Below are 27,364 nucleotides of genomic sequence, written 5' to 3'. Positions count from 1 at the left end.
GTAGATATGCAGTTACCTGGCACAGAGGGGTGTGGTTTGGTGTAGATGGGTCCTGTCTCCACTGTGGACCCCATAGACCATCCTTGAGGCCCCACCTTGGTGGTGTTGGGGAGAAAAATGGTGAACCCCCAGTCTCTTCTCCAAGACCTAGTGTCCCAAAATCACTCCATTTGGGCCATCCTCACTGTGTCGCAGGCTCAGATGAGGCTATCTGTCTTGCTCTGCTGATTCCCATGACCCAGCACTTGGCTGGGATTTAAACTCCTGCTCTATGCACCCCAGTCCTGGGGAAGTTCCTCTCAATGCCACCGGACATGTAGTCATGGCCGGTTTTGTCCTGTGCCACATCATTTCAGGGGAGGAGACTGGTTTCTCCTGCTGCGGACTGTGCCCCTGACTTACCACCAAACCCAGAGGTGGCTACCCTCCTCCCCAGGAGGACAGGTTAGCCGCCCCCAGCCCGAAGAAGGTCCCACAGTTAGAGATGAGATCCCTCTCCTTCCCGGTCTGAGATTTTCTCTTGTCCAGATACAGTCCTATGCTTCCCAGCTACTCTTTCTCTTCCCGTTGTCTCTCCACAAGAGGGGATCCCTCCCCTCTGTGCCTATGGGGCCCATTTTATCTTCCCCCTCCCCCCAGTTCGCAGTCACCCACCTATGGCTCATCACGTTTTCCTGATGTCTCCCTGGTAGACTCTGACTCTTTTCCTCCCAGACTCTTGGGGTTCATGGGAAGTATGGATCCCCCCTTACTTCTCCACCATGTTGACCCCTTCTCTCCCTCAAGGATGGAGCTATCAAATAAGCAGGGTTTTTGTATGATATTGAAGTTAAGTTAATATAAACTAAAATTATAGTGTGATGATTTTACGTTGTCAAATGTGAACTCCATAGTAATAAAGTAAGTAGCTAAAGAATATACACAAAAAGAAATGAGAGTAACTTAAATGTTTCACTACCAACCAAAAAACAAAAAAAGCTAAGTTCACATGAAAGAAGACAGTAACGTAGAAGATGAAGGTCAAAAAACTATAAGACATAGAAAACAAGAACTAAGTACCTCTTATCAGTAATGGCTTTAAATGTAAATGGTTTTGACTTTCCACTCGAAAGACAGATATTGATAAAATAGAAAATAAATACATGATCTAACTAAATATTGTTTACCAGAAACTCATTTTATACCCAAAGTTACAAAAAGATTAAAAGTGAGAAGAAGCTAAAAGTAATAACCAAAGAGAACAAAACTGGCCATACTAACATCAGACAAAAGTTTTAACTTGAATAAAAATATTATAAGATACAAAGGATACGATATGTTACTAAAAGTTTCAGGATAGGAAGAAGATACAACAAAACATACCAAGACCAAGTCACAAGCAAATAAAAAACTTAAAGAGATTTATAACTTGTAGGGAGATGGAATCAGTAATCAAAAATCTCTGACAAAGAAAGTGCTTAGACCTGGTGGCTTCACTAGTGGATTCTATACAATACACGAAGAAAAACGAAAACCAATCCTTCTCTAACTTTCAAAAAGTTGAAGAGGAGGAACATTTCCTAACTCATTCTTTAAGGCCAGGATTACACTGATGTCAAAGCCATGAAAACTAGAGACCAATATCACTTATGAACATTGATGCAAAAGTTCTCAACAAAACACTAAATTCAGCAGCACATTAAAGGATTATGCACAATGACCCAGTGGACTCATTTGTGGAATTCAAGGATGATTTAGTATATAAAAATTATCATTGTAATACAGTACATTAATAGAATAAAGGGAAAAATCCACATTATCATTGCAATTGATGTACAAAAGACATTTGACAAAATTCAACATATATTCATCATAAGATATGCTCAACGAATCAAGAATAAAAGGAAACTACCTCAACACAATAAAAACCATATGTGAAAAATCCATAATGGACATTATATTCAATAGTGAAATACTGAAAGCTTTCCCTCAAAGATCAGAAACAGGGTTAGGATTTCTGCCTTTGCCATTTCCATCCAACATGGTACTAGAAGTTCTAACTAGAGCAATAAGGCAAGAAAAAATAAATAAAATGTATTCAAGGAACTGAAAATAGGGTGTCAAAGAGATAGTTGTACACTCATACTTATAGTAATATTATCCACAATAGCTAAAACTTGGAAGTAATCCAAGTGTTCACTGATAGTTGAATGGAGAACCAAAATGTGGTTTATACATACAAAGAAATATTATTCAGCCTTAAAAAGGAAGGAAATTCTGACATACTCTATAACATGGATAAATGTTGAAGACATTACAGTAAGTGACATAAGCCAGTCACAAAAAGACAGATACTGTATCATTTCATTTATATGAGGTACTCAAAGTAGTCAAAATCACACAGATAGAAAATAGGTTGGTGATTACCAGAGGCTGGAGGGAAGGGAGAATGGGAAGTTATAATTTAATGGTACAGACTTTCAGTTTTACAAGACAAAGTGAGTTAAGAAGATAGATGATGGCAGTGGTTGCACAACATTATGAATAATACCACTGAAATATATATTTAAATGGTTTAAAAAGTAAATTTTACACTATGCGTGTTTTACTGTAATTTAGAAACTGAGAAAAAAACACTACATTTTTCTAATGATGAATTAACTGCATTTCATAAATTGTAATTCGTTGTGCTTTCATTATCACCTGATTGTATATATTTTTCATTTCCTGCTAATACTATTCATCTTCAAGATTTTTGGCTGACACTAGTATAACCATTCCAGGTTTCTTATACTTAATGCTAACATAGTTAATCTTTTAAAAATTTTATTTAACTTAAAATTTTTTGTACCTTATATTTAAAGTATATTTATTTTTTGTAAAAAAAAACTATGGTTGAGTCACAGTCTGTGTTTTAAGTGAAGTGTTTTGTTTGTAGTGTTTAATGTAATTATTGACATACTTAAATTTCATATTGGTATTTGATTTTTTTAAAAATGTTTTCATTGTTTCTCAGCTCTTTCCTTTGTCCTTTTTGTCTTTTCTTTGTCCCTTTTCTTTCCTCTTATCTTTTTGGAGGTATACAAATATGTTTCTATATTCCATTTTATCTTATGTCATTTTTGTTACCCTTCTTTATACTTTTTTGGATATTTCTTTAGATAATAAAATATGCATATAGAATTTATTATAACACATTAAAATACTTAGTGAACAGTTTAAGAAATTTATAACAGTATGCTTTTAGTTGCCATATATTTTACTTCTAAGTAGTCTATAAAAGCCATTATTATTAAGCTTTTATTTCAATTCCAGTATAGTTAACATACAGTGTTATATTAGTTTCAAGTATCCATTATAAATTCAATAATCCCATACATTGCCCAGTGCTCATCAGGACAAGTGCACTCCTTAATCCCCATCTCCTGTTTAATCCATTCCCCCACTCACTCCACCTCTGGCAATCATCAGTTTGTTCTATATAGTTAAGAGTCTCTTCTTGGTTTTTCTTTCTCTCTCTTTTTTTTTTATTCTTTGCTCATTTGTTTTGTTTCTTAAATTACACATATGAGTGAAATCGTGGTATTTGTCTTTCTCTGACTACTTACTTCACTTATCATAACATTCTCTAGCTCCATCCACATCGTTGCAAATGGCTAGATTTCATTCTTTTTAATGGCTGAGTAATATTCCATTGTGTATGTATGTGTATATATGTATGTGTGTGTGTGTGTATATATATATATATATATATATACACCACTTTATTCATTCATCAGTTAATGGACATTTGGACTGTTTCCATAATTTAGCTATTGTAGATAATGTTGCTATAAACCTTGGAGTGCATGCATTTCTTTGAATTAGCATTTTTATATTCTTTGAGTAAATACTTGGTAGTACAATTGCTGGGTCATAAGGTAGTTCTATTTTTAACTGTTTGAGGAATCTTTATACTATTTTCCACAGTCGCCGCACCAGTTCTCCACTAACTGTGCATGAGGGCTTCTTTGTTTATCACATCCCTGTCAACATATGTTTTTTATGTTTTTGATTTTAGCCATTTTAATAGGAATGAGGTGTTAATGTCTTTGTAGTTTTGATTTGCATTGCTTGATAATGAGTGATGCTGAGCACCTTTTCATGTGCCTGTTGGCTATTTGGATGTCTTTTTTGGAAAAAAAAATGTCTATTCATGTCTCTTGTCCATATTTTAATTAGATTATTTATTTCTTGGGTGTTGAATTTAAGAAGTTCTTTATGTATTTTGTATCCTAACCCTTTATTGGATATGTCCTTTGCAAATATCTTCTCTGATTCATTAGTTTGCCTTTTAGCTTTGTTGATTGTTTCCTTCACTGTGCAGAAGCTTTTTATTTTAAGGTAGTTCTCATGTATTTCCTAATAGGAAATTGTTGCTTAATTTCTCTTGCCTCATATCTACAAAACATTTTAGACGTATCTAAAGCAATGTGCTATGGCCCATATCAAAGACATTACTCTCTGTGCTCTATTCTAGGATTTTTAGCATTTCAGGTCTTACATTTAGGTCTTTAATCCCTTTTGAATTTATTTTTGTGTAGGATGTAAGAAAGTGGTCCTATTTCATTCTTTTGCATTAGCTGTCCAGTTTTCCCAGCACTATTTGTTGAAGAAACTGTCTTTTCCTTTGCATATTCTTTCCTAGTTTGTCAAAGATTAACTGACCATGTAATTGTTATGAACTCATTTTTTTTTTGGTTAAAATTTTTACTTTACATGGCTGATTTTCTCTAAGGAAAGAAAAAATATGTGTACATATAGGAATAATAATTTCAGTAGCCCTTAATATTTGCTGACCAATTTATTTTCTGGTGTTCTTAATTCCTTGTTATGAAAGCCAGTTTCCAACTGATTTCATTTTCCCTTAGCCTATAGAAATTATTTTAGTGTTTTTTGCAGTGGAGATTAATTCTTTCAGATTTTCACTCTCTGGACATGATTTCATAAGATGTAATGTTTATCAATGAAATTGGAAAAGTAAAGAAAATACATTGTTTTGTAGACTTCTAAGAAAAGAATACTCACACTGCTTTAAGAGAAAATGATGAAACTATACAAGATTATCTTTTGGCAGTGAAATTTTAAATGTTTCATATTTTGACTTAAATATTAAAGCTCGTAAAGTTTATAGGAAAATTCAAATGTAAAAATATGTCGACAAGGATGCACAATGTAGCTTTATTTTTAATAGCAAAAATTGGAAATAATCTCAGTTAAGTAAATGACAGTATATCCATATGATAATATTTAGTTACTAAAATCTATCTTGCAGAATACATTGCTAGAGTTTAGAAAATTATAAAAATAGTATGTATACTATGAAATAATTTTAAAAATATGTAGGTAAATAAGATTTTTACCTGAGTAGAAAAAGGTAACATACATCAAAGTTTACTAATGGTGATTCTTCTCCTTTGTGGGGTTTGTTTTTTTTTTTTTGCGTTTGCCAGCTTTTCTGCCCTGACTTTGTAATTAAGCTGGTATTATAATATTTATTGAAGAAAATATTATCAAGGACACTAGAGAATATTAAATGTACTGTAGAAAAGAAAACAACTAAGAAAGAGCTCCTACTGACCTTAGGAGTCTACATAATTCTCTAGGGAGTATATATGTCTTTTTTGCCTAAGGGACCAACAATAAAGCCATTTAATTTGTATTTCATATCTCCTCTTTTCCCTACCTAATGAGCTGTAGTAAAGGGATGAAAGTTAAGTTGAGGAATACATAGAAACCACATAATGTAATCCTGAATAAAAAACAAAAAGTCCAATTATAAGGGGAAGTGTCATTAAATTTTACAGCACTAATGAAAAGTCTGGTTTATATCTTTGCAGGTTTCCAAAATGTTTTGAAGGTAATATTTTCTGTTTTCTGGAATACGTTGATTCCTTTTACTAGAGAACTGGGCACTGGAAATTGTTAGCCTGGTGACCTGAAATGATGTATTTTGGCCTGAGGCTAGTTGACTTGCCAGGCAAATGGTAATGAATAGAAGAAGGGTGTGTTCCTTACAGTACTTCAATTTCTATTTTTACCTCTACACACATACATCACCTTAAGAAGGGATGAACTATTGTGCATTTTAAGATCATACAGTACTATGGCAAAGTGGAACTTAGATCCTCTCACTATAGGTAAATTACCAATTCATTCTCTTAGTGAAATAAAAAAACACAGAGAACTTATATTTGAAAGAGAATTATTAATCATGCTTATCTTAACTTCCTTATTTTGATATTTTGGGATATTATTAAAATGTTACTTAGCACTTGATGGCTGTGCATGGAGAGGTATGATCCAATTAGCACTTATTTAATGATATTACTTCTGCTTTTAGTAGGAACAAATTAGAGGGATTTATGTTAGATCCAGAAAGGAGTTTGTATGAAAAAACTTAAATATAAGTGTATGAAAATATAAAATGTTATATTCTTTCTCTTATCTTAACATTTTATTGTGAAATACAAATCTTTTCCCCACTTAACATTTTATTGTGACCATTACCTAGGGCAATAAATATTTTTCAAAAGCATTATTTTCAATGGATATATAAAATTCTCCAAAAGGAAACCCCTCTTTTTTCTCCATCAACCAATAAATTAATGCCTAAGTAATCATTCTTTATTCCAGGATAGTATCATATCCTAAGACTACATGGTTTTCAGAAATGGTTTTATGAAACTCCCTAAATGTTAGTGATCACACCAGGAGATTACAAAAAGGGGGTANCAGTGCTATTGCTGGGTCCTAGGGGAGTTCTATTGTTAGTTTCCTGAGGAACCTCCACACTGTTTTCCAGAGGGGCTGCACCAGCAACTGCTTATTTTTAACTTGTGGATACTATATGCCATAAAAGTGACTACATTTTAAATCTTGCCTCTAGAAAGCTTGAAAAAAGTTGGAACCCAACTCTAGAATCTATAGATAACTTCGCTTAGATTTCCTATATCTCAACTTCACTTACCGTAAGTTAATTTTAGCTTTCCATATGTATACAGTCTTATGAGATATATTTTTTGGAAAAAGCTAATATGTAATTAACAACAACAACAATTATAAAAATACTACAAGGAAATTACCTGGTCTTTCTGCATAATGGTTTCCTAACCTGAAAAGTATGGATAAATATTTTAGGGTAGAGTCATTATGAAGTTTAAATTAGATAGTTTTAAGTGAAAGCCTATTACAGAGTCAGGAAGAGAGTAATGTTCAAAGATGTCTTCCATTCTTTCTTTCTTTTTCAAATATAATTTATTGTCAAATTGGCTAACGTACAGTGTGTAAAGTGTGCTCTTGGTTTTTGTGGTGGGTTCCCGTGGTTCATCACTTACATACAACACCCAGTGCTCATCCCAACAAGCGCCCTCCTCAATGCCTGTCACCCATTTCCCCCTTCCCTCATCCCCTCCATTCACTCTCAGTTTTCTGTATTTAAGAGTCTCTTGTTGTTTGCCTCTCTCCCTCACTTCCATTCTTTCTTTAGAGACAGAGCTAGTACATAAACTCATTTTCATTTAGCCAACATACTTGCTGTGGAGTGGAGCCATTTGGAAAGCATCCCAAGCAGATGAGAACCTATCTAATGTAACCAGTATCTTGGTACTTTGTATAGAGCAACTTCATATATTAAAAATCATTTTAAAATGCTAATGAAATAAAACAAAAATGTTTTCCAGTTTTCAAATGGTTATTTTGGTAACATATAGATAAATGCAATTTTCTGTTTACTGTGGGAAAGGATTACTACAATTTCTTCAGCAATATAATCTTAAAATATGCTCAGACTATGGCTATTGATATACGGTTTTATGCAAAAGATTTAAGATGTTTTACATTTATTTATTTTTTTAAGTTTATTTATTTTGAAAAAGACACAGAGAGGAAAAAAATGTGAGGGGGAGAGGCAGAGAGAAGGAGGGAGAGGGAACCCTAAGCAGCTGCCACTTTCTCAGGACAGGGCCTCATGTGAGGCTCCATCTCACGAACCAGAAGTGTGAGGTCATAAACTGAACTGAAACCAAGAGTCAGTTAACTGACTGAGCGACCCAAGTGCCCCAAGATGTTTTACATTTTAAATACATGTAAGAAAATATGTAAGAAGGATGAAAAAGTCAGTGTAGAGCTCTTCAGGTACTAATAATGTAAAATGTATTAATAATAATATTAATTATGATTGGTGGTTCAATCTGTTAAACGTGGGACTCTTGATCTTGGCTCAGGTCATGATCTCACAGTTCATGTGATGGAGCCCTGTGTAGGGTTTTTCACTGACAGTGCGAGGCCGACTTGGAACTCTCTCTCTCTCTGCCCCTCCCCCCAAACATATATATATAATCTTAAAAAAATACCAAGATTAGTAATCAAGGATGACAGTATTTATGAAAAAAGCATTTGTCCCCTTACATATAGTTATATTAATGTGCTTTTCACATATGTTAATCTTTGATTTACTTAAATTTCACTTTGCCTTTAAAATACCATTACACTCTGCAACATTTATAATACAGTTATGTAATTACTTAATCTTGTTGGGATTAATGAGGGAAGTAGCCTGTATTGTAGGGATATCTCACAAGATGGTTTTATTTTTCCTGGCTTAAAATTAAACCAAAATATTTTCCTAATGTTCATATATAGTCAAGGTTTGCAACTTGTATCTATCTTTTACTACCATTTTATTTATTTTTTTAGTTTTTAAGTGTATTTTTTTTGAGAGACAGCAGAGGAGGGGCAGAGAGAGAGGGAGAGAGATAATCCCAGGCAGGCTCCATGCTATCAACACGGAGCCTGATGAGAACTTCCTGGTGAAATTGAAAAAACAAATGGAATTCTTAAATGTTACCTGAATTTAATTATCAGTCTTTGTTTGTTTACAACAAAGTTTTCTTTTATTTCTCAAATTGGGAGAAAGAGAGAGAGAGAGAGAGAAAGAGAGAGACATTTGAAGATATTCTTGAAAAAAATAGAAAATTTTTGCTTAGAAAATATTCAGGCATCATAAAATTTCTATCTGTAAAAATAACTATCACTATTAAAAACGTGCATCTTTATTAAGAATGTTAAATTTATGCCTTGAAAAAAATACTATAATTATGTTCTCAATTTGGTGAGCTCTTGAAAATAACCTGACAATTATGCTTGATTAATGCTTTTTTCCTATTAGCATTAGCATTTATTGTTAAAGCAACCATGATACACAGACACATCTTGGCAATTTTTGTTTTTCTAAAATATGACCTGCTTGTAATTTTAAAAAGAAAATATGGCCAATAGGAAGCTTCCTTAGTCAGACAAATTCTTAGATTACAAATCAGAACCTAATTTGGGTAACTGTGCAGACCTCTGACTTAGTAGTACTGCAGTAGTGGGTAAAAAAAGGTACCATTATCTTTGTCAGAGTTGCCAATATTTATATAAGATGATTATATATTATTGGGTCTGTAGCAAGATACCATACTTTTGTCAGACCACTACAAGTACTATTTAAATATTATTGAGCAAATTATACTCATTTGGCTTTAATATTCAACAATCCGTACATACTTAGTACATGCCTCTGATGTGTTTAGGTCAGTGTTTGACTAGGAATATATACATATAAGACATCAATTTCACTTTTAAGATATTTACATTGAAGAAACAGTAATTACTTATAGGAAAAACTGTTGGACAGTAACATAATTTTCTGGTCACCCATATAACAATCTAACATCTATGTTAAATGTTCCAGGTATTTCGACAAAGAAGATGGAGCTGTTCTAACCCAACCATCTGGTCCCCCAGGCAAAGAGCGGTGCAGGTGAGCCAAAGCAAAGCCATCGCTGCAAACAACGCAATGGACACTTCCTGAGACAGGTAAAACTGGATTTTACTAAGACGTAAAAGCATTTCTTCAATAGATCACATTCTTCTTCCTTGCCCTTTTCAGTTGTGAACTATAAAATATTTGCTGGTAATTTTTGCTGTGGATATCTCTGTCTGGACTCAGTCGGGAAATTTCATCGCATATTGTCTTCTTCCTGGATTTCGTGGTACTGAAGACCAACATCTAAATTTTACTCTCTGAATTGCTCTAAGGCTCTATGCCTAGTGAGTGGGTAACTAATAATCTTTGTTGCTGATATACATAGGTCACTTAAATATTAGTCAAAGTCTTTATATTGGATAGGACTTAAAGCTGATAACAAACATGAACAGCTCACATAAGTAGGCCAACTTTGAAAAACATTTTTATATCATTATTGATTTTAACCTGAATCAGAGTATATTTAACAAATATTTTCATGGAAAGAGACTTACTGGGCAAAATTTTATTTGTGTTGAGTATTCTTGAAAGCAAATGTGGATTGTGTATCATACAAAAGAATAATACTTTGCTGAATGTACTGAAGTATTTTAAATTCTGAAGCTTGTCTCAGATATTATAGGGTTCAGTCGTATAGAGACATTTTCATCTTAAATTTTACTACTTTTTAAAGATTTCATTTGTTTAAGTAATCTCTACATCCAGTATAAGAACTTGAACTTAAAACGCCAAGATTGAGTCACATGCCCCACCAACTGAGCCAGCCAGGTTCCCCTTAAACTTTGGTATTTTAAATATATACAGATCATTATTCATCTACAATATATTACTGAGTGCAAAAAGCAATGTTCTTTGAGTATATATAACAACATCATTAATTTTCTTGATATTGTCATCATGATTGAATTTTAGTTCACCAGCAGCATATATATCATTGTCTTGTATTCTAAATCATTAGTGTGGGGATATATGTTAGACGACTAAATGACTTGCTTTGGTTAAGACAGCCTAATGTTTTTAAACAAAAAGACTTATAATAGCCAGACACATGACCAAAAAATATATCATGTAGCTCTTAATGAGTTGCTTTTCATTGCTGCAGTTAAATTGATGATGTAGTTGTAAACAAACTGAATCATAACCTCAGGCTACTCTCCCTTCCTGGGAGCATGTTTCAGCATGGTTGGGAGTAGACATAAAGTAGACTTTTGGGCTTTGGGCTGGAATTTCTCAGATATACACCTCAATGTAAGGATCTCTCTCTCTCTCTCTCTCTCTTTCTCTCTCTCTCTCACACACACACACACACACACACACGCACTGAAGTTGTGGAGCAGGGTGAAAAAATCTAGATTTTTACAAATTATAAATTTATTTGATTTAGTATATAATCATAATCCTGCACTTATCCAAGACTTTTTTCTTGAAATTTTTATAACTCTAATTATAACTGAAAATGAAATAGAAACAAGAAAGTAATAGATGAATACATAGGTGAATGTAACTAGAATTGATGCAATAATAGGCTAAAATTTTAGAACATAATAAATTTCAAAAGATTTCCATATGTATTAACTTCTTTAAAGCACAATTTTGCTTCATTAATTGGACAGGCCTCATAAGTCTACTTTACAGATGAGCAAACAACAATTTTAGAAGACTTAGCAAATACTAGATAGCTAACTGGTTATCAGAGCCAGCAATCAAAATCTTCCTCTTGATTTCTACTGCAGGGCTTTCTCTCTTAAAATGACTTCCTATTCATGAAGTATACTTGCCAGCTGAATATTTCAGTTTAACAGTTTCTAAGAATTCTGTTTTAAGGCTGGATGGCAAGTGGACAGCAGCTAGATTTGTTATTGTTCTTTATATTGTGATGTAGCTTCAGTTTTTCCTAATTGTTTTGAACAGGCTGTGTTTGTCTGTGATGCCAGGATATAGTAAGCACTAGTTAAACAAAAGTCAGATGAAATTCTAGAAAATATCACATAACTGACAAATCTAAGTAATTATAAAAGAATGTGAAGATAAAAAGTACACATTTTTAAAATCTTTTATTTATTATTGAAGTATAGTTAATGTACAAGGTTATCTTGGTGTGAGAAATGAAAAGTATAGCAAAGGGAACTGAATAATCTTTAAGAATGTAGGGTGAAAAAGAACCTATTTTCAAAAATAATTACTGGGAAATTACATCATGGACATTTCATGACATGTATTATCTATTTTTCATTGAAACATTTGATGACCGTTTTCTCTGAATTCCTTCATATTAAAGTATTTACATTTGAACTAGATATTATTATTGAGTATTACATATTTACAGCTGATTAATCTAAGAAATGATGATCAGTGACAGTTTTTGTGGAAACTTCTAGAGGTGTCTGATGAATTCCATTTTTATTTCTCTGTTAAAAATGGCTCCATTTTGGATGACTCCTCTTCGTGTTACTTGAATGTCTAAATGAATGGACATGGAGGCAAACACACACATGCACACACACACACACACTCACACACCATCACCACCACCACCACCAAAACACAATGATGGCTTCTTCTGAGGCCTTTAATTTCTGGGCACAAAGTCTTAGGAGATTTATCACCAAGTAAGACATTAGAAGGACACCTGGTTATAAATATTTTATAAAATCAATAAACTCTCCAAGGAAGAAAAGCAAAGAACTCTTCTTGGATTTTAATGAGATAGCTTGCAACATGAAGAACAAGGAACACAGAACTTGATCTTACTTGAAACTTTCCATATTTTAGAAGTACTTCATTATACCTCCATTTCAATATTTCAATATAACACCCTGTTAGTTACACCATTCTATTAGCACAGTTCTTTGAAGTTTGCAGGATGACATTTTCCCTTGAAATACAACATCCATTACTGTTTACAAAGTGAACAGGTAAACTTAACTCCAGCTGATGTATTCTAGAAGATAGTAAATAACTATAAAATGCTGTATCCAGGCCCCAAACTCTTGAAACATTTGCAAAGGACCTGTTGGTTTGATGTTCTTAGTTTTATATATTTTCAGGATGTATGTGAAATATGTAGAGAAAAACACTTTAAAATTATTAAAATACTGTTTATTGTTTTGTTAGGTAATTTTAGCTTCACTTACATTCCTCCTAGAGGTTTCTTTATTCTGGATACAACACCTTTGCAAAAGGAAACACCTTGTGTAAGTCCATAAGATAGAGCTGCATGTGATAAATGGTTTTATAATGTCATGGTCATGTAAACAACCTCTAAGAATTGTATGAAATAAATCTCCTGTGTGTGTGTGTGTTTTGTTTTTTTTTTTTTGATTTCTAGAGAAAGTAAAAGATAATGATTGTTTGCTTAGGGAAAAGGAAACTTACCGTCACATTTAATAAACAAAATTTTTCAGGCACTGGAGTGGCTCAGTAGTTATGCATCTGACTTCAGCTCAGGTCATGATCTCACAGTTTGTGAGCTTGAGTCCCACATTGCATGAACTCAAGCCCTGCTTTGGGTAAAACATGAGCCCTGCTTCAGGTAAAACATGGTGAACCCCACTTTCTCCCTCTCCCTCCCTTTCCCCCCTCTCTCTTTTCTTCTCTGCCCCTTGCTCATTTGTGCCCTCTCTCTTTCTCTTCTATCTCTTAATAAATTAACACTTTTTTTTCAAAATTTCATTGGAATATGTTCAAAAGGTAAGATCAAGAAAAATGTATCAACTAATGTATCTACTCAGGTTTCTCATGCGATAGGGATGGTCCTACAACCCCTGGCCTCTGTTATATTAGTAGGAGCTAAAATGGTCAGAAATACCATCTTCAAAACCAGTTGGCCGATGTCAGAGCTGGAAAAAGCATTAAGAGTACAGTTGACCCTTAAACAACATGGGTTAGAACTGTGTGGATCCACTTTACAGGTTTTTTGTTTTTTTTTTTGTTTTTTTTAGTAAACAGTGTAATACTGTAAATGTATTTTCTCATTTTTATAATTTTCTTACTAACACTTTCTTTTCTCTGACTCATTAGGTTGTACGAATACAATATATAATATCTATAACATGCAACATATGTTTTAATTGACTGTGTATGTTATTGGTAAGGCTTCTGGTGAACAGTAGGCTATTAGTGGTTATGTTTTTATGGAGTCAAAAGTGATACACAGATTTTCAACCAGTTTAGGGTCAATGCCCCTAAACTGTACTGTTCAAAGGTCAACTGTGCTGTTGATCTTCACTGAAAATTTAAGCTTTCTGCTAGACTGTGGATTTGTAAAATAAGAAAATTTCACAGGTGGGCAAAGATGTATTTAATGAGCAGTTCTCATGTGACCTGTTTTTTTTGTGGGATATGCATAAGTTCCCTGGGTTTAGATGGAATGTTTTTCAAATAATCTACTTGATGTTATCTTCCACTTGCTATGCCATTTTCTTAATAATTTGGCAGTATATCCAAGAAATTATTAAGAATTTACAAGTAATTTGGTATTCTAGATACTTTGAATACTAGGAGTGATGAGCTCTAAAATAAGAGGTTAGAAAACTATAGCTAGTGGGCCAAATCAAGCCCCCCACCCATTTGTTATGATCCATGAACTGAGAATAGTTTTTATATTTTTAAATGGTTGAAAGAAGAAGAAGTATAATACTTCATGTTAACATGAAAATTATGTGAAATTCAAATTTTAACACATATATAAAATGTTATTGGAACACAGCCATGCTATTCATTTCATATTGTTTTTGCTGCTTTCACACTACAGGACCATATCGGAACTTTCCTAAGGTAGATCACGTGATCTGCACAGCCCAAAATATTTACTTAAAATGTTTGCTGTCTGGTCTTTTACTGAAATGTCTGCTGATCCCTGCTTTGGGTTATAGAAATAATTATTGCCATCTTTTAGAAAAGGGGTTGAAAATTAATGTAACATCTTTCAGGTAAAGATTGCTAGAGGAATAGGTGGAGATAATAAACTCATCTAGAATAAATAGTGTTCTAGTATTCTCCTGGGTCTAAGATTATTTGTAGTTTCATTGTGGTCTAATAAAACTAAATGCTACCCTAAGAAACCATTTTATCATCTGAGAAAGTCAAAACACCTGAAAGCTCTGAACTCTAATATTTCTGGTTATGGCTTTAAAATAGCAGGTTTTCTAAAAGAGCAAGTAGAACATCAGTAACACTCTTGACACATCCCATTTACAAAATACTATATTTGGTGAATATAAACATAGGCTGTTGCTTCTAAAATCCAGTCTCTCATCACCCCCACTGAATTAAAAACAGCCAGGTCATGCTGAATAAAACAAAAACAACAACAAAAACCCCCAAACCTTGTTATAACAGAAACCTGGGTCGGAAACTGGAGGCTGGAGGCATGGGATCAAATTTAAGCCACACCCATACCTTTTCCCGTGTTAGTTTCCGTGTTATCTTTGAAAAATTTGAAATAGTTGCCAAGACATAAGACTTGGGAGATTTCGGTTAAAAGTGGGGCTTTCAGCGACACCTTGGTGGCTCATTTGGTTAAGCGTTTGACTTTGGCTCAAGTCATGATCTGCCTGTCCTTAAGTTTCAGCCCTGTAAGACGCTCTGTGCCGACAGCTCAGAGCCTGGAGCCTGCTTCAGATTCTGTGTCTCCCTTTCTCTCTGCCCCTTCCCCACTCGCGCTCGCTCTCTCTCTCTCTCAAAAATAAATAAACGTTAAAAATACGTTTGGATTTCAAAGTTTTCAAGTTTTGAGAGGCATTCCCACTTGGAATCACGAGCTATCTATCCTTGAGTTGCAGCTGACATTTACAGAGTAGGTGTGGCCTCCGCAATTAACCCCAGTCCTCAGCTGGTGGCTGTGTGCATTTTCAGTGTCTGATGGCCCTGGAACCTGAGTTTGGGACCCTTGCAGTAACCCCTCCGAAACGACTACCTGCATGAGGAAAAGGTAACAGAGGCTTGCGTGAGAGCTGAAGAGTGTTTCTCTGGCAGACACCTGAGTGACTTTTCTCAGGAGTCTCAGAGGAGAACACGAGTTGTATGTGACATACGAGGTGACCTGTAATTCACACATACTTCACCAGAAGACAGGTTAATGGAAACATCACTGAGCAGAAACAGAAGACTCCATCTAGTAACAAAGATAATGATTATTAATATGTATTCTATCATCTCTGTATAAATTTGAGTTATAATCCAGCAGTCCTAACACTGACAAGAAAAAAGTTGCATCAGTGACTTCATATGAAAATGGATGGCTTTGCTTTGTGTGGCTCCATCATGCACAATTAGAATGTATAGCAAAATACGTTTTATATGAGTCAGCATTTCAAAGACAGGCTTGTTGACTCATGTTATATTGAATCCCTAATACTACAGGTGTTGGCAATAGAATGGATGAACTATTGGTAGGTATTTTTGGTTAGGAGATTTAGAGGTGGGGCTCACTGCTGGCTAAGTGAGACGTGGGGTGCTGACTTGATCTCCTGGTGAGTTTGAGCCCCAGGGACTCTGGGGGCAGAGTTTACTTAAAAACAAAACAAAAGCATAAAACAAAGAAATTTGGATAGCACTTGAGTTGTTAAATTAGATGGCGAATTAGAGAGCGTTTCTAATTCAGAGGTGCTACAGTTTTCTGTTCAGCTATGTGATTAATCAGTTAATGATGGAAATACACATGTGAGTGTGTGTAAGATGTCTATAGATGTATATTTTATCTATCTATCACCTGTCTATATCAGGTTGAACCATAACAACACAGATATGGGAAAGGATCTTGGATATCATGGGCAAGAAAACTCCCTTGCTTAAGAAAGATTAGCCTAGCCGCTCCTCAAATGAAGGCAGTTTGCTGTTGTCGGATATGGTGTCTAGAACTTGAAGCTTTTAGGGGGTGTCGTTGAAGATGGCGGAGAAGTAAGGAGCTCCGTACTTGCACTCGTGCCCATACATCACATAGAACTTGAAGCTTTTAAATCCTGGATTACTGTTTTCCACTCCCTCCTCTTTCTGTTCCTCCTTCTTCAACACATTGCTCCTTTTTCTTGCATGTCATATTTAGTGGCTTCTAAATAAGTAGAAAATACTCAGTCTATCATTTCACATCTTTTAAATTTGAAAATTAGACTGATTAATAATTCATCTGTCAATCACTAATTATCTTCCCTACTAGGTGAATTTCGTGCTACTGTGAATTGAAGACATTGAGTAAGACAGAAAACAGTATCTGCTCTCTAGATATAATCAGAATCTCCTATTAAGTTAATCAAGTAAAGATACAAAACACTGAAAAATGTGAACTCAAAGCTAAAATTTATGAATATATAGAAATTAACAAAAATGAAAACACTGTGAATTAGAGCCTACACGATACAGCTAAAGTAGTGTACAAAGGAAAATTTGTCGTCTTAAAAACCCATCATACAAGAAAAAGTGAAAATCAATGTATTCAATACTGAATTCAGTGAGGTAGGTAAAGGATGATGTAAGTTTAAGAAAATCTTAAAATGGGAATTAGAATTCAAAAGAGCAGAAATTAATAAACAATTGAAAAATTGTAGAAGTGAAAGTACTTGAGTGGTGATCATTCAATAGTAACTCTCATATACCTCTTAAAATATGCAGAGTCTATTATGTTTTGTACTTTAAAAATCTTTTTTTAATGTTTATTTATTATTTTGAGAGAGAGAAAGAAAGGCAGAGCACAAGTTAGGGAGGGGAAGAGAGAGAGGGAGACACAGGCTACGAAGCAGGCTCCAGGCTCTGAGCTGTTAGCGTAGAGCCCGACATGGGTCTCAAACTCACAGACCACGAGATCATGACCTGAGCGGAAGCTGGATGCTTAACTGACTTAGCCACCCAAATGCCCCATGTTTTGTACTTTGAATACTCAAATTTATATTATTGAATGTTGGTATTATACTTTGAACTTTTATTATGGTAAGAAGAATAATATGAAGACAGACAAGTTCCTATCCATGAAGTCATAATTACTTTTGTTGTCACAAAATTTTCCCACAACTATGTAATTATTTAGAGCTTTTACTTTTATTTTTATTTATTTTACCTTTATTTATTTCTTTAAGAGACAGCAAGCAAGCAGGGGAGTGGCAGAGAGGGACGGAGACAGAGAATCTTAAGCAGATTCTATGCCCAGCACGGAGCCTGATGCAGGCCTGGTTCCCAGGGCACTGGGATTGTAACCCGACCTGAAACCAGAATCAGATGCTTGACCACCTGAGCCGCCCAGGTGCCCATGGGTCTTTGATTTTTAAATCAAACACATTTTGTTTATTTATTTACTTATTTTAAAATTTATAGCTCTGAAACATGCTTCTTTTTTAACTCTGATAGACTTAAATAAGCTTTTGGTAGAAAGGCACATTTCTAACATGAGAAATTAGAAGACAAGAGTCTGATATCTCCTTCAAAATCATTCTCAGAATTATTGGGGCACGTGGTTGGCTCAGCTGCTTAAGCATCTGACTTGATTTTGGCTCAGGTCATGATCTCACGGTTTCTGAGTAAAAACCCCACATTGGGCTCTCTGCTGACAGCAGAGATTCTCTCTCTCTCTCTCTCTCTCTCTCTCTCTCAAATAAAATAAACTTTAAAAAAATCATTCTTGGAATTATTTAAAAGTGATCTGTACCCAAATGCACTTTGCACATAATGACAGTATTCTTTTACACTTCAGATTTTTATTTTTGAATATTTACCTTTTTCTGTCATTACAAGGTCATTCATATTCCTTGTCTTTGAGTTATTATTGTTCTCTCACAGAATTGACTGTATGAATATTTAGAAACAGAACAAAATGCCCAAAATGAACTAATACTATGGGTTTCAAAGAAGAAACTTCTATCAACATGGTTTTGTAATAATGGAATATTTGCAAGAACATAATTAAGCAATAATAATGATACATTTAGAGTCTGAATAAAAGTTACTAATATTTTTTTACACTTTACTAACAAACTTTCTTAAGTTACAGTTTACGGTTGTTACTAACTTAAAACATTTTTTTAAATCTGTATTTATTTTTGAGAGAGAGACAGAGTGTGAGCAGGAGAGGGGCAGAGAGAGGGGGACACAGAATCCGAAGCAGGCTCCAGGCTCTGAGCTGTCAGCACAGAGCCTGACACGGGGCTCAAACTCATGAACCTCTAGATCATGACCTGAGCCAAAGTTGGACACTCAACTGACTGGCCCACTCTGGCTCCCCAAAGTTGTTACTAACTTTTTAGAATGTTTGTCCTGGTTTCTTTAATACAAAACTCATAATTGTGGTTGACTACCCAGCACTGTGCCAAGTGGGTATATTCAATACTTTATTTAATCTTCAGAACAGTTGAATAATATCCCTTTTATAGAGGAGTAAACAGACACAGAGTAGTTAAGCTCCTCACTAAATATCACTATTGAGTAAGTGGCAGAACCAGAATCCAAACCTAGGCTTTCTGATCTGTAATCATGCTCAGTCACTACTGTTTACCTTCTGTTAAAGCCTCTCTAAAACATTCTCAAGGATTTCTCCCCAAATTTACACTTTCCCCTGAAAACATTATTTAATCGATGCTTATTCTTTTATTTATTTATTAAATTTTTTAAAACATTTCTTCAGTTTTGAGAGACACCGCATGAGCAGAGAGGGAGACACAGGATCCCAAGCAGGCTCCAGGCTCTGAGCTGTCAGCACAGAGCCCAACATGGGGCTCCAACCATGAGATCCTGACCTGAGCTGCAGTCGGACTTCAAACTGACTGAGCCACCCAGGTGCTCCGATGCTTATTCATTTTATCCTTTACTTTTGCAGACACAATATCAGCTCACTTGTTTTCTGTTATCACTTGGATGATTTTCAGTGTTATCCCTTTCCTGAGTCCAAAGAGAAAGGTTTAGTTTCTTTGACCCTTTGATAAAACTGAAACCTCTTTTGTTTTGTGTTGTCTTGTTACACAGAAAAGCCACTTCACAATCCCCCCACGCCCCACTCCCCATTTGTGGCTTGGTGACATGCATTCATAAAACAGTAAAAGCACTTAAAAATTTTTTTTAATGTTTTATTTATTTCTGAGTGTGAGCATGGGAGGGTCAGAGAGAGGGTGACACAGAATCTGAAACAGGCTCCAGGCTCTGGGCTAGCTGTCAGCACACCATGAGATCGTGACCTCAGCCGAGGTCGCTCGCTTAACCGATTGAGCCACCCGGGCGCCCCCAGTAAAAGCACTTTTTAAGAAGTGTCAGTGACCTATAAATAGATTTTCTTGCTTCCTTGGAGTATTTCCCTTTTATGACCTTGATTTTTATCTGAATGAACTTTTACTATTTGTAATTTCAGTGTGTACTCACATTAGTCCATTTTAAGAAAAATATGTTCAAAATTTGTTGGTCTCTTTGAATCTTAGTATTTCTTTACTGGCAGGAGTTTGCTGTGATCATTCTTTGCTTTAAGGTTTTTTTTTCCCCCTAAATCATTAAACTTTCAATAGTCTTTTCTTCTTTCCTCAGAGTTTCTTTCTTGTTTTTTATTTTTATGCTACTTCTTGCTTACTTGACCCAGCTCTTCTAAAGTTCTGGGTTATTCTTCCCATTCCCCTTGTAATTATTTTTATAGTTTGGTTGTTTAACATCCCATTTCCTCTGTTTCCTCTGTCTATCCAGTTTCTCACTTTTTTCTTTTTTCTTTTTTTGCTTTTGCATTTTTGCTATGCTTTCTTTTCCCTTTGCTTTGGATGATACATCTCACTGATGTTTTTCTTTGCTTGCCACTATTAACAGTCATCATTCATCGTCTTGTGTGAGTCAAGAAAAATAATAAGGGGAGTAAAATAGCAAAAGGAAGCCTCATTTCGGGGCACCTGGGTGACTCAGTTGGTTGTGTCTAAATCTAGATTTGGCTCAGAGCATGGTCTCACGGGTCTTGGGATCGAGCCCTGGGGTCAGGCTCTGAGCTGGCAGTGCAGAGCCTGCTTGGGTTCTCTCTCTCGCTCTTGCTCTCTCTCTCTCTCGCTCTTGCTCGCTCTCGCTCTCGCTCTCGCTCTCTGCCCCTCCCCCGCTCGCATGTGTATGCACTCTCAAATTAAATAAACTTTAAAAAAGAAAGCTTTATCTCAATAATTCTATTTTCTCTGTTCTTATTATTCCTTCTGTGTTTTTAATGACTATGTCTCATTATTTCAGATAATAGTTTGAACTGATAGTCCCATGGTGATAAATTACTTAGCAAATTTAGTGAACTGCACACATCTGTGTGCCTTAGAAAGAAAAAAAGACTCTCTAAAGAGTCTTTCTCTTCTTCCATTTACTTACAAAGATTCTGTGGCAAATCTGCCTTTATCTTGAAATGATATATATTTTTTGCTTTCCTCATCTTCCAGGATTTTTCCTAAGATGATAATGCATTTTAGGGAAGGACTTGGCTGCTACCGGATGCATCCTATTACAGCAAAGTCCCCTGGAGTTTTGTTATTTTCAGTGGCACTCAAAGATGAATCAGCTGTAAGTTGAGGCTAGCAAACATTTTTATTATTGGCACTTTTCGTTTTGAAAGTAGGTGGAAGGGGACAGGCTTCTTTCCACCAGCGTGGAGCTTTTTCAAGCCAGTTTAGAGGCTGTGAAGGAATGAAGCGCAGGCTCTAATCTGTTGTTGCCATTGCTACCAGTGGTCTTTCCTGCACTCACCTCACATTCTTATGAATATTTGTACCTCCTACTTTGTTCCCTCTGCATTGGCCGCATGTGCCAGAAATAGAGTTGGCGCTCTCAGTGATAAGTAAATGAAAAAAATCTCACGATATAGATCCCACGGTGGAAGTATCCTTTTCTGGGATGGATGATAGGAGTGAAGGGGAGTGTCCACTCTGCCTGTATAGTGCTTGCGAAAGAGCCAGAATAGTGCTCATAATAATAACAATATGATGATAAACTGACATTTATTGAATATCTCTTTAATTCCTGGGTTTTTTAAAATTAAATTTCCATTAGTAATTCTAATGATAATAATGATAAAGATGAACATGTATGGAATATCTACTGTTAGCAAGGTTTTGTGCTGAGTTCTTTATATACATTTTCTTTCTTGATCTTTATAAAAATTCTGCATGGTTTTTACCAAAAAAAAATAGCTATAGCTAAGTAGCTTGCCCAAGGTCACATAGCTAGTAAATAGTAGAGATACATTTTATATCCATCCTTGTCTGACAGAATTCTAGAGACAAAATTTCTCAATCTCTCAATTAATTCAGTACCTGCTATGCAGTACTAAATGTCAAGCATTATAAGATATCTTTTTTTCCCTTCCTTAAACTGTGGGGTGTTGATAATCCCAGTTTTGTCATACATTTTAATTATTGAGCGAGACAAGTTTCAGAATTCTGTGAGAGAGAAAGAAAAAAATATATTGCAAGCTATGAACAAATTGTACAAATTCCTCACATCCCTCCCCTCCCTAATCTTCTGTATAGCTAACGTACACAAATCAAGCAGAAAAGCCAGCTTCTCCAGGTTGTTTGAAACTTAATGTGTAACACTTATCTATAGATTTTTTAAAAATCTGTATTCAGGGAATGTAGATGCTATAAATTCTATTATTTAATTACATTTTAACTTAATGTATCATTACAGAAAGTAATAGCTATACTGTTACTAGTGGGAAATGAGAAGTTAGAGAATTATAGAAAAGCACTGTAATAGCCCCATAGAGCATGAAGAAAACCAACAAATCAGGAAAGGAGAATCAATTTTCTGTACGAAGAAAAGCTAATGTTGTTCTAATAAATAAGAGCTCCTTGCTCTGACTTTTCATGCTATAAGTACTATGACACACTTGGTTTGCTTTTGTTGTTCATTCTAAAGTGGTATTGCCATTAGAGGTTATATAAAATAATAACAGGTTTAAGTTCGCTTTCATAAAGGTAATTAAACTTCATCACTTCTTGTTGATGCAACAAGCCAAGCAATAAACGGAAAGAAAAAGCCACAAACACTAACTTTTAATTCAAAATAATATAACATTAGCATTTTCTGCACTGAGGAATATACAGGTAAAATACATGAAATTAATCATGTTTAGATAACAAAACAAAAAACAAGGAAAAACAGTTTTATTTCTTACTGGTTACAGAGCTACAAGGACATTATTTAAAATAGTCACAGTCATGGCTATTGTCATTCTGTAATTACACTGGATAAATTATCAAAGAATTGGGAAAGATGGACTCTTTAAATTCTTTAATTCAGGACAAATTACGTCCCTTAGAGAAGGTAAGATAGTTCATAAATTCCTAACTCTGTCTTATTCCATAAAATGTAAAGAAAGAATGTTGTTTGATTTGGAAATATATATTCTATCTTCAAGCCTCTCTGCTGGAGGGATTTGTTGCTCTTGGAGATGTTGTGGAGGAAGAACTGGAAGAAAATATACCTGGATGGTTGATAATGTTGTAAGATGAATAACCTGTTTCTAGGAGACGTTTCTGCGGTCAAGTAGAAATTCAAGTTTCAATGGATTTTGTGGCATAGCCTCTAGAGTAGGGACAAGGGTTAGTGAGTGTGGTTTGTTACCTAATAAGCCTTTATTAAAATAAAGGTTTGTGAATTGCCAGTTAAAATTTGACATGGAGGGACTGAGTTTAAATTGCTCTCATTGTCAGTTCATGCAAACTTCGACTTTGATGTAAGGGAGAAAGAAGCATAATGCATAGTCACACGGAGAAAAGCCACCCTGAAAAGCTACCTTCTAGTATAGCCCTTCCAAAATAAGCACAAAATATAATGAAGTTCCTCTTTGATAATATCACACACACACGCGAGCGCACACACACGCACACACTTTGTAGTCAATTTTTTAAAAAAAAGATTATTGTACAGTGACTAAAAGAGTTCTGAAACTACTGTTAATTCAACAACTAATATACAGTGTTCGTTGAATAAATTAAGTGGAAACACTTCAAAGGCACATAGGCTTGTGTTCTATATACAAATAAGTATTAGATTAATCTCTCAGTCACTAACAATAGAGATAAGACTCCATGTATGTAAATGATTACTTGAACTACCTATGACATGTTTGCACACGTTTTTATTTTATGGTTCAAAGACATTAATTATTCTTCCAAGGAACTAACATTGCTCAAGTTTGTTGAAATTATGTAACTTTAGGCTTCTTCTCCGTAAACTGTTTTCATTGGGCTTAAATAGAAGATCTCACAGTTTCTCAAGTGTGTTATTTGTTTTGGGAAATCTGGACACTAAATCCATGGGGTAAGAAGCCTTACCTAACTTCAGAGAAAGAATAGAATATCTTGTGCCTTTTTAAAAAATGGACTATTTTTAAAAAATTTTTTAATGTTTTTTTTAAATAGTTTATTGTCAAATTAGTTTCCACATAACACTCAGTGCTCATCCCCACAAGTGTCCTCCTCCATGCCCATCCCCCCTCCCCCCCACATCCATCAGTCCTCAGTTTTTGTCAGCATTCAAGAGTCTCTCATGGTTTGCCTCTCTCCCTTTCCCCCACCATTTCCGTCCTTCTTCTCCCCCTTGTTCCTAATGTTTTTTTTTTTAAATTTATTTATTTCTAAGAGAGAGAGAGAGAGACAGCGTGAGCAGGGGAGGGTCAGAGAGAGAGGGAGTCACAGACTCTGAAACAGGCTCCAGGCTCTGAGCTGGCAGTCAGCGCAGAGCCCGACGCGGGGCTCGAACCCACGAACCGAGAGATCATGACCTAAGCGAAAGTCGGACGCTTAACCGACTAAGCCACCCAGGCGCCCCCAAAAATGGACTATTTTTTAAAAATTAGTTGTAGGTTCACAGCAAAAGTGAGTGCAAGGTATAGAGATTTTCCATATACCTACTGCTCCCCACACATGTATGGCCTCCTCCATTATCAACATCCTCCAATGGAGTGGTATATTGTTGCAATGAATGAACATCCATTGACACATTATAATTACCCCAAATCCAGAGTTTACTTGAGGGCTCATTCTTCTTTCTTTTAAGTTTATCTGAGAGAGAGAGAGAGAGAGAGAGAGAGAGACAGAGACAGAGAGACAGAGAGAGCTCACACAAGCGGGGAAGGGACAGGGAGAGAGAAAGGAGAGAGAGAATCCCAATCAAGCTCCGCACTGCCAGCACAGAGCCTGATGCAGGGCTTGAACTCACAAACTGTGAGATCATGACCTGAGCTGAAGTCAAGTGCTTAACTGACCAAACCACCCAGGTGCCTCTACATTAGGGCTCACTTTTGATGTTGTACATTTTATGGATATAGACAAATAGATAATGATATGTGGCCACCATTACAGTATTGTACAGAGTGGTTTCACGGCCCTAAAAATCTAATATGTTCTATTTACTCCTACTCTTCCCTCCCTCTATTGTTTTGTGTTTTCCAACATGTAATATAGTTGGAATCAGACAGTATGTAACCTTTTCATATTGCCTTCTTTTACTTAGTAATATGCATTTGACTTTCTTCCGCATCTTTCAATGGCTTGATAGCTCACTCCTTTCTAGTACTGAATAATATTCCATTGTCTGGATGAGCCATGGTTTATTCATTCATTCATCTACTGAAGGACATTTTGTTTGTTTCCAAGTTTGGACAATTATGAATAAAGCTGCTGTAAACATCAGTGGGCAGGTTTATATGTGCACATAAATTTTCAACTCCTTTGAGTAGTAATACCAAGTAGTGTGATTGCTGGATTGTATGGTAAGAGTACATTTAGTTTTGTAAAAACTGCCAGGCTGGCTTCCAAAGTGACTGTACCAATTTGCATTCCCACCAGCAGTGAATGAGTGTTGTTAATGCTGTGCATCCTCGCCAGCATTTGATGTTGTTGGTGATCTGGGTTGTGGCCATTCTAATAGGTGTGGAGTAGTATTACATTGTTGTTTTAATTCGCATTTCTCTGGTGACATATGATGTGGGGCATCATTTTATATGTTGGTTTGCCATCCTATGTCTTCTTTGGTGAGATTTTTTTTTTTCTTTCTTTTTTTTTTAAGGCTTCTGGCCAATTTTTGATCAGGTTGTTTGTTTTCTTACTGTTGAGTTGTAAGATTTCTTTGTATATTTTGGATAATAATGTTTTATCAAATCTGTCTTTTGCAAATTGATTCTCCCAGTCTGGTGGTTGTCTTTTCATTATCATAATATCTTTTGGAGAGAAATGGAATACTTTGCTTTTAATCGTCAACTCTCCCCCATACACACACAAAGGCATAGCTTCTTTAATCTTTTCTTGGCTACATCATGAATTTACTTTTCAATTCTTCTCACTGGATCAAATATAGGTTTTTTGGAAAAATATAATGATCTCTTATAATTCTTGGGTATGTAGGTATGTGGTATCTGGTAAGACTAGAAAATACATAAAAATATTAATAGAAATTCTGAGTTCAATTATGGGTAATTTTAAAATATTCTATTTTATTTTTCTGTATTTTTCTAAATTTCTACAATAAGTATAATATTTATAGAGAATAAATAAAATGAAAGCATTTTGGAAAAAGAAGACAGTTTTTAAAGCATTTGTAAAATCTAGAGATTAAGGAGAAATAGTTATTATATATCAATGCAATCCAGTAGAAATATAATGTGAGCAAACATACATAAGTTTAAGCTTTCCAGTGACCACATTAAAAATGTAAAAAAAAAACAGATGAGCTTAGTTTTTAAGAATATAACTTATTTAACTAAATATACCAAAATATTATTTTAATATTTAAGATATCATAAATATACCCTTTATGAATATGATATTTTACATTTTGTTTTTTTTGGTAACAAGTATTTGAAATTGAGAGTATTTACACTTACAACACATGTCAATTTGGACCATACATTTACATTGGAAATATATGACCTATCATTAGATTTTGTATATCCATTTGTAAAAGCAACTTCATTTACCAAAGTTTTTTTGAGCAGTTTTTAAAAATTTCAGATAAGTGAATCAAGTACCAAAGAATCATTTTCCTTTAATATTAACATCAATATTGGCAATACTCATTTATTAGAAATTATTTGACTGAAAAAACACATATGCCTATCAAAGTACATCTTTCTAAAAGATGAAAATTCACTAACTTTTGCATCCACCTAGTATATTAACTTCAAAAGATGATTGTGTAAATTAAACTTAGCAATGTCAACAAAGCATTTATCAAATTTTTTGGTATTTTGATAGCCCATTTACATAATTCTGTCAATTACGATGAAATTTTTCTTCATACTGATTCCTGTTAGAACAATATATTCAAGCATTTTTATTTATTTTCTACTCTGAGGAATTTCAGTTTTATCACAAATTCATATACCTCAACTTTTCCTTTCATTGGAACTTCAAGTTTAACTCATTCATAGACAGTGTGATATTAGTGACAAAATTAAATTGTACTGCAACTTTTATTTTTCTTCCATTGTTGAACGGAATTTCTTTTGTTTCAAGAAATCTTGAAGTGGAGTTGACAGAACAGTAAATCTTTGTAAACTTGGTTAGCACTCAACTGATGAGCATTGGCAAAAAAAAAAAAAAAAAAAGA

At 34.7% G+C, this 27,364-nt stretch overlaps 1 protein-coding gene across 1 annotated transcript in view; it reads left to right on the top strand.

Annotated features, from left to right (window-relative positions):
- Positions 1-27,364, top strand: part of LOC144233786 (uncharacterized) — a 343,324-nt gene that overhangs the window by 37,942 nt on the left and 278,018 nt on the right. The window contains exon 3 of the mRNA XM_077766837.1: positions 9,755-9,879. Coding sequence (XP_077622963.1) covers positions 9,755-9,827 — 73 coding nt within the window. The 3' untranslated portion in view covers positions 9,828-9,879. The remainder of the gene's footprint in view (positions 1-9,754; positions 9,880-27,364) is intronic.

This window comes from Crocuta crocuta, unplaced genomic scaffold (genome assembly GCF_008692635.1).
Source record: "Crocuta crocuta isolate KB4526 unplaced genomic scaffold, BGI_CrCroc_1.0 scaffold165, whole genome shotgun sequence".
Lineage (NCBI taxonomy): Eukaryota > Metazoa > Chordata > Mammalia > Carnivora > Hyaenidae > Crocuta > Crocuta crocuta.
This window is presented reverse-complemented; position numbering and strand designations above follow the sequence as displayed.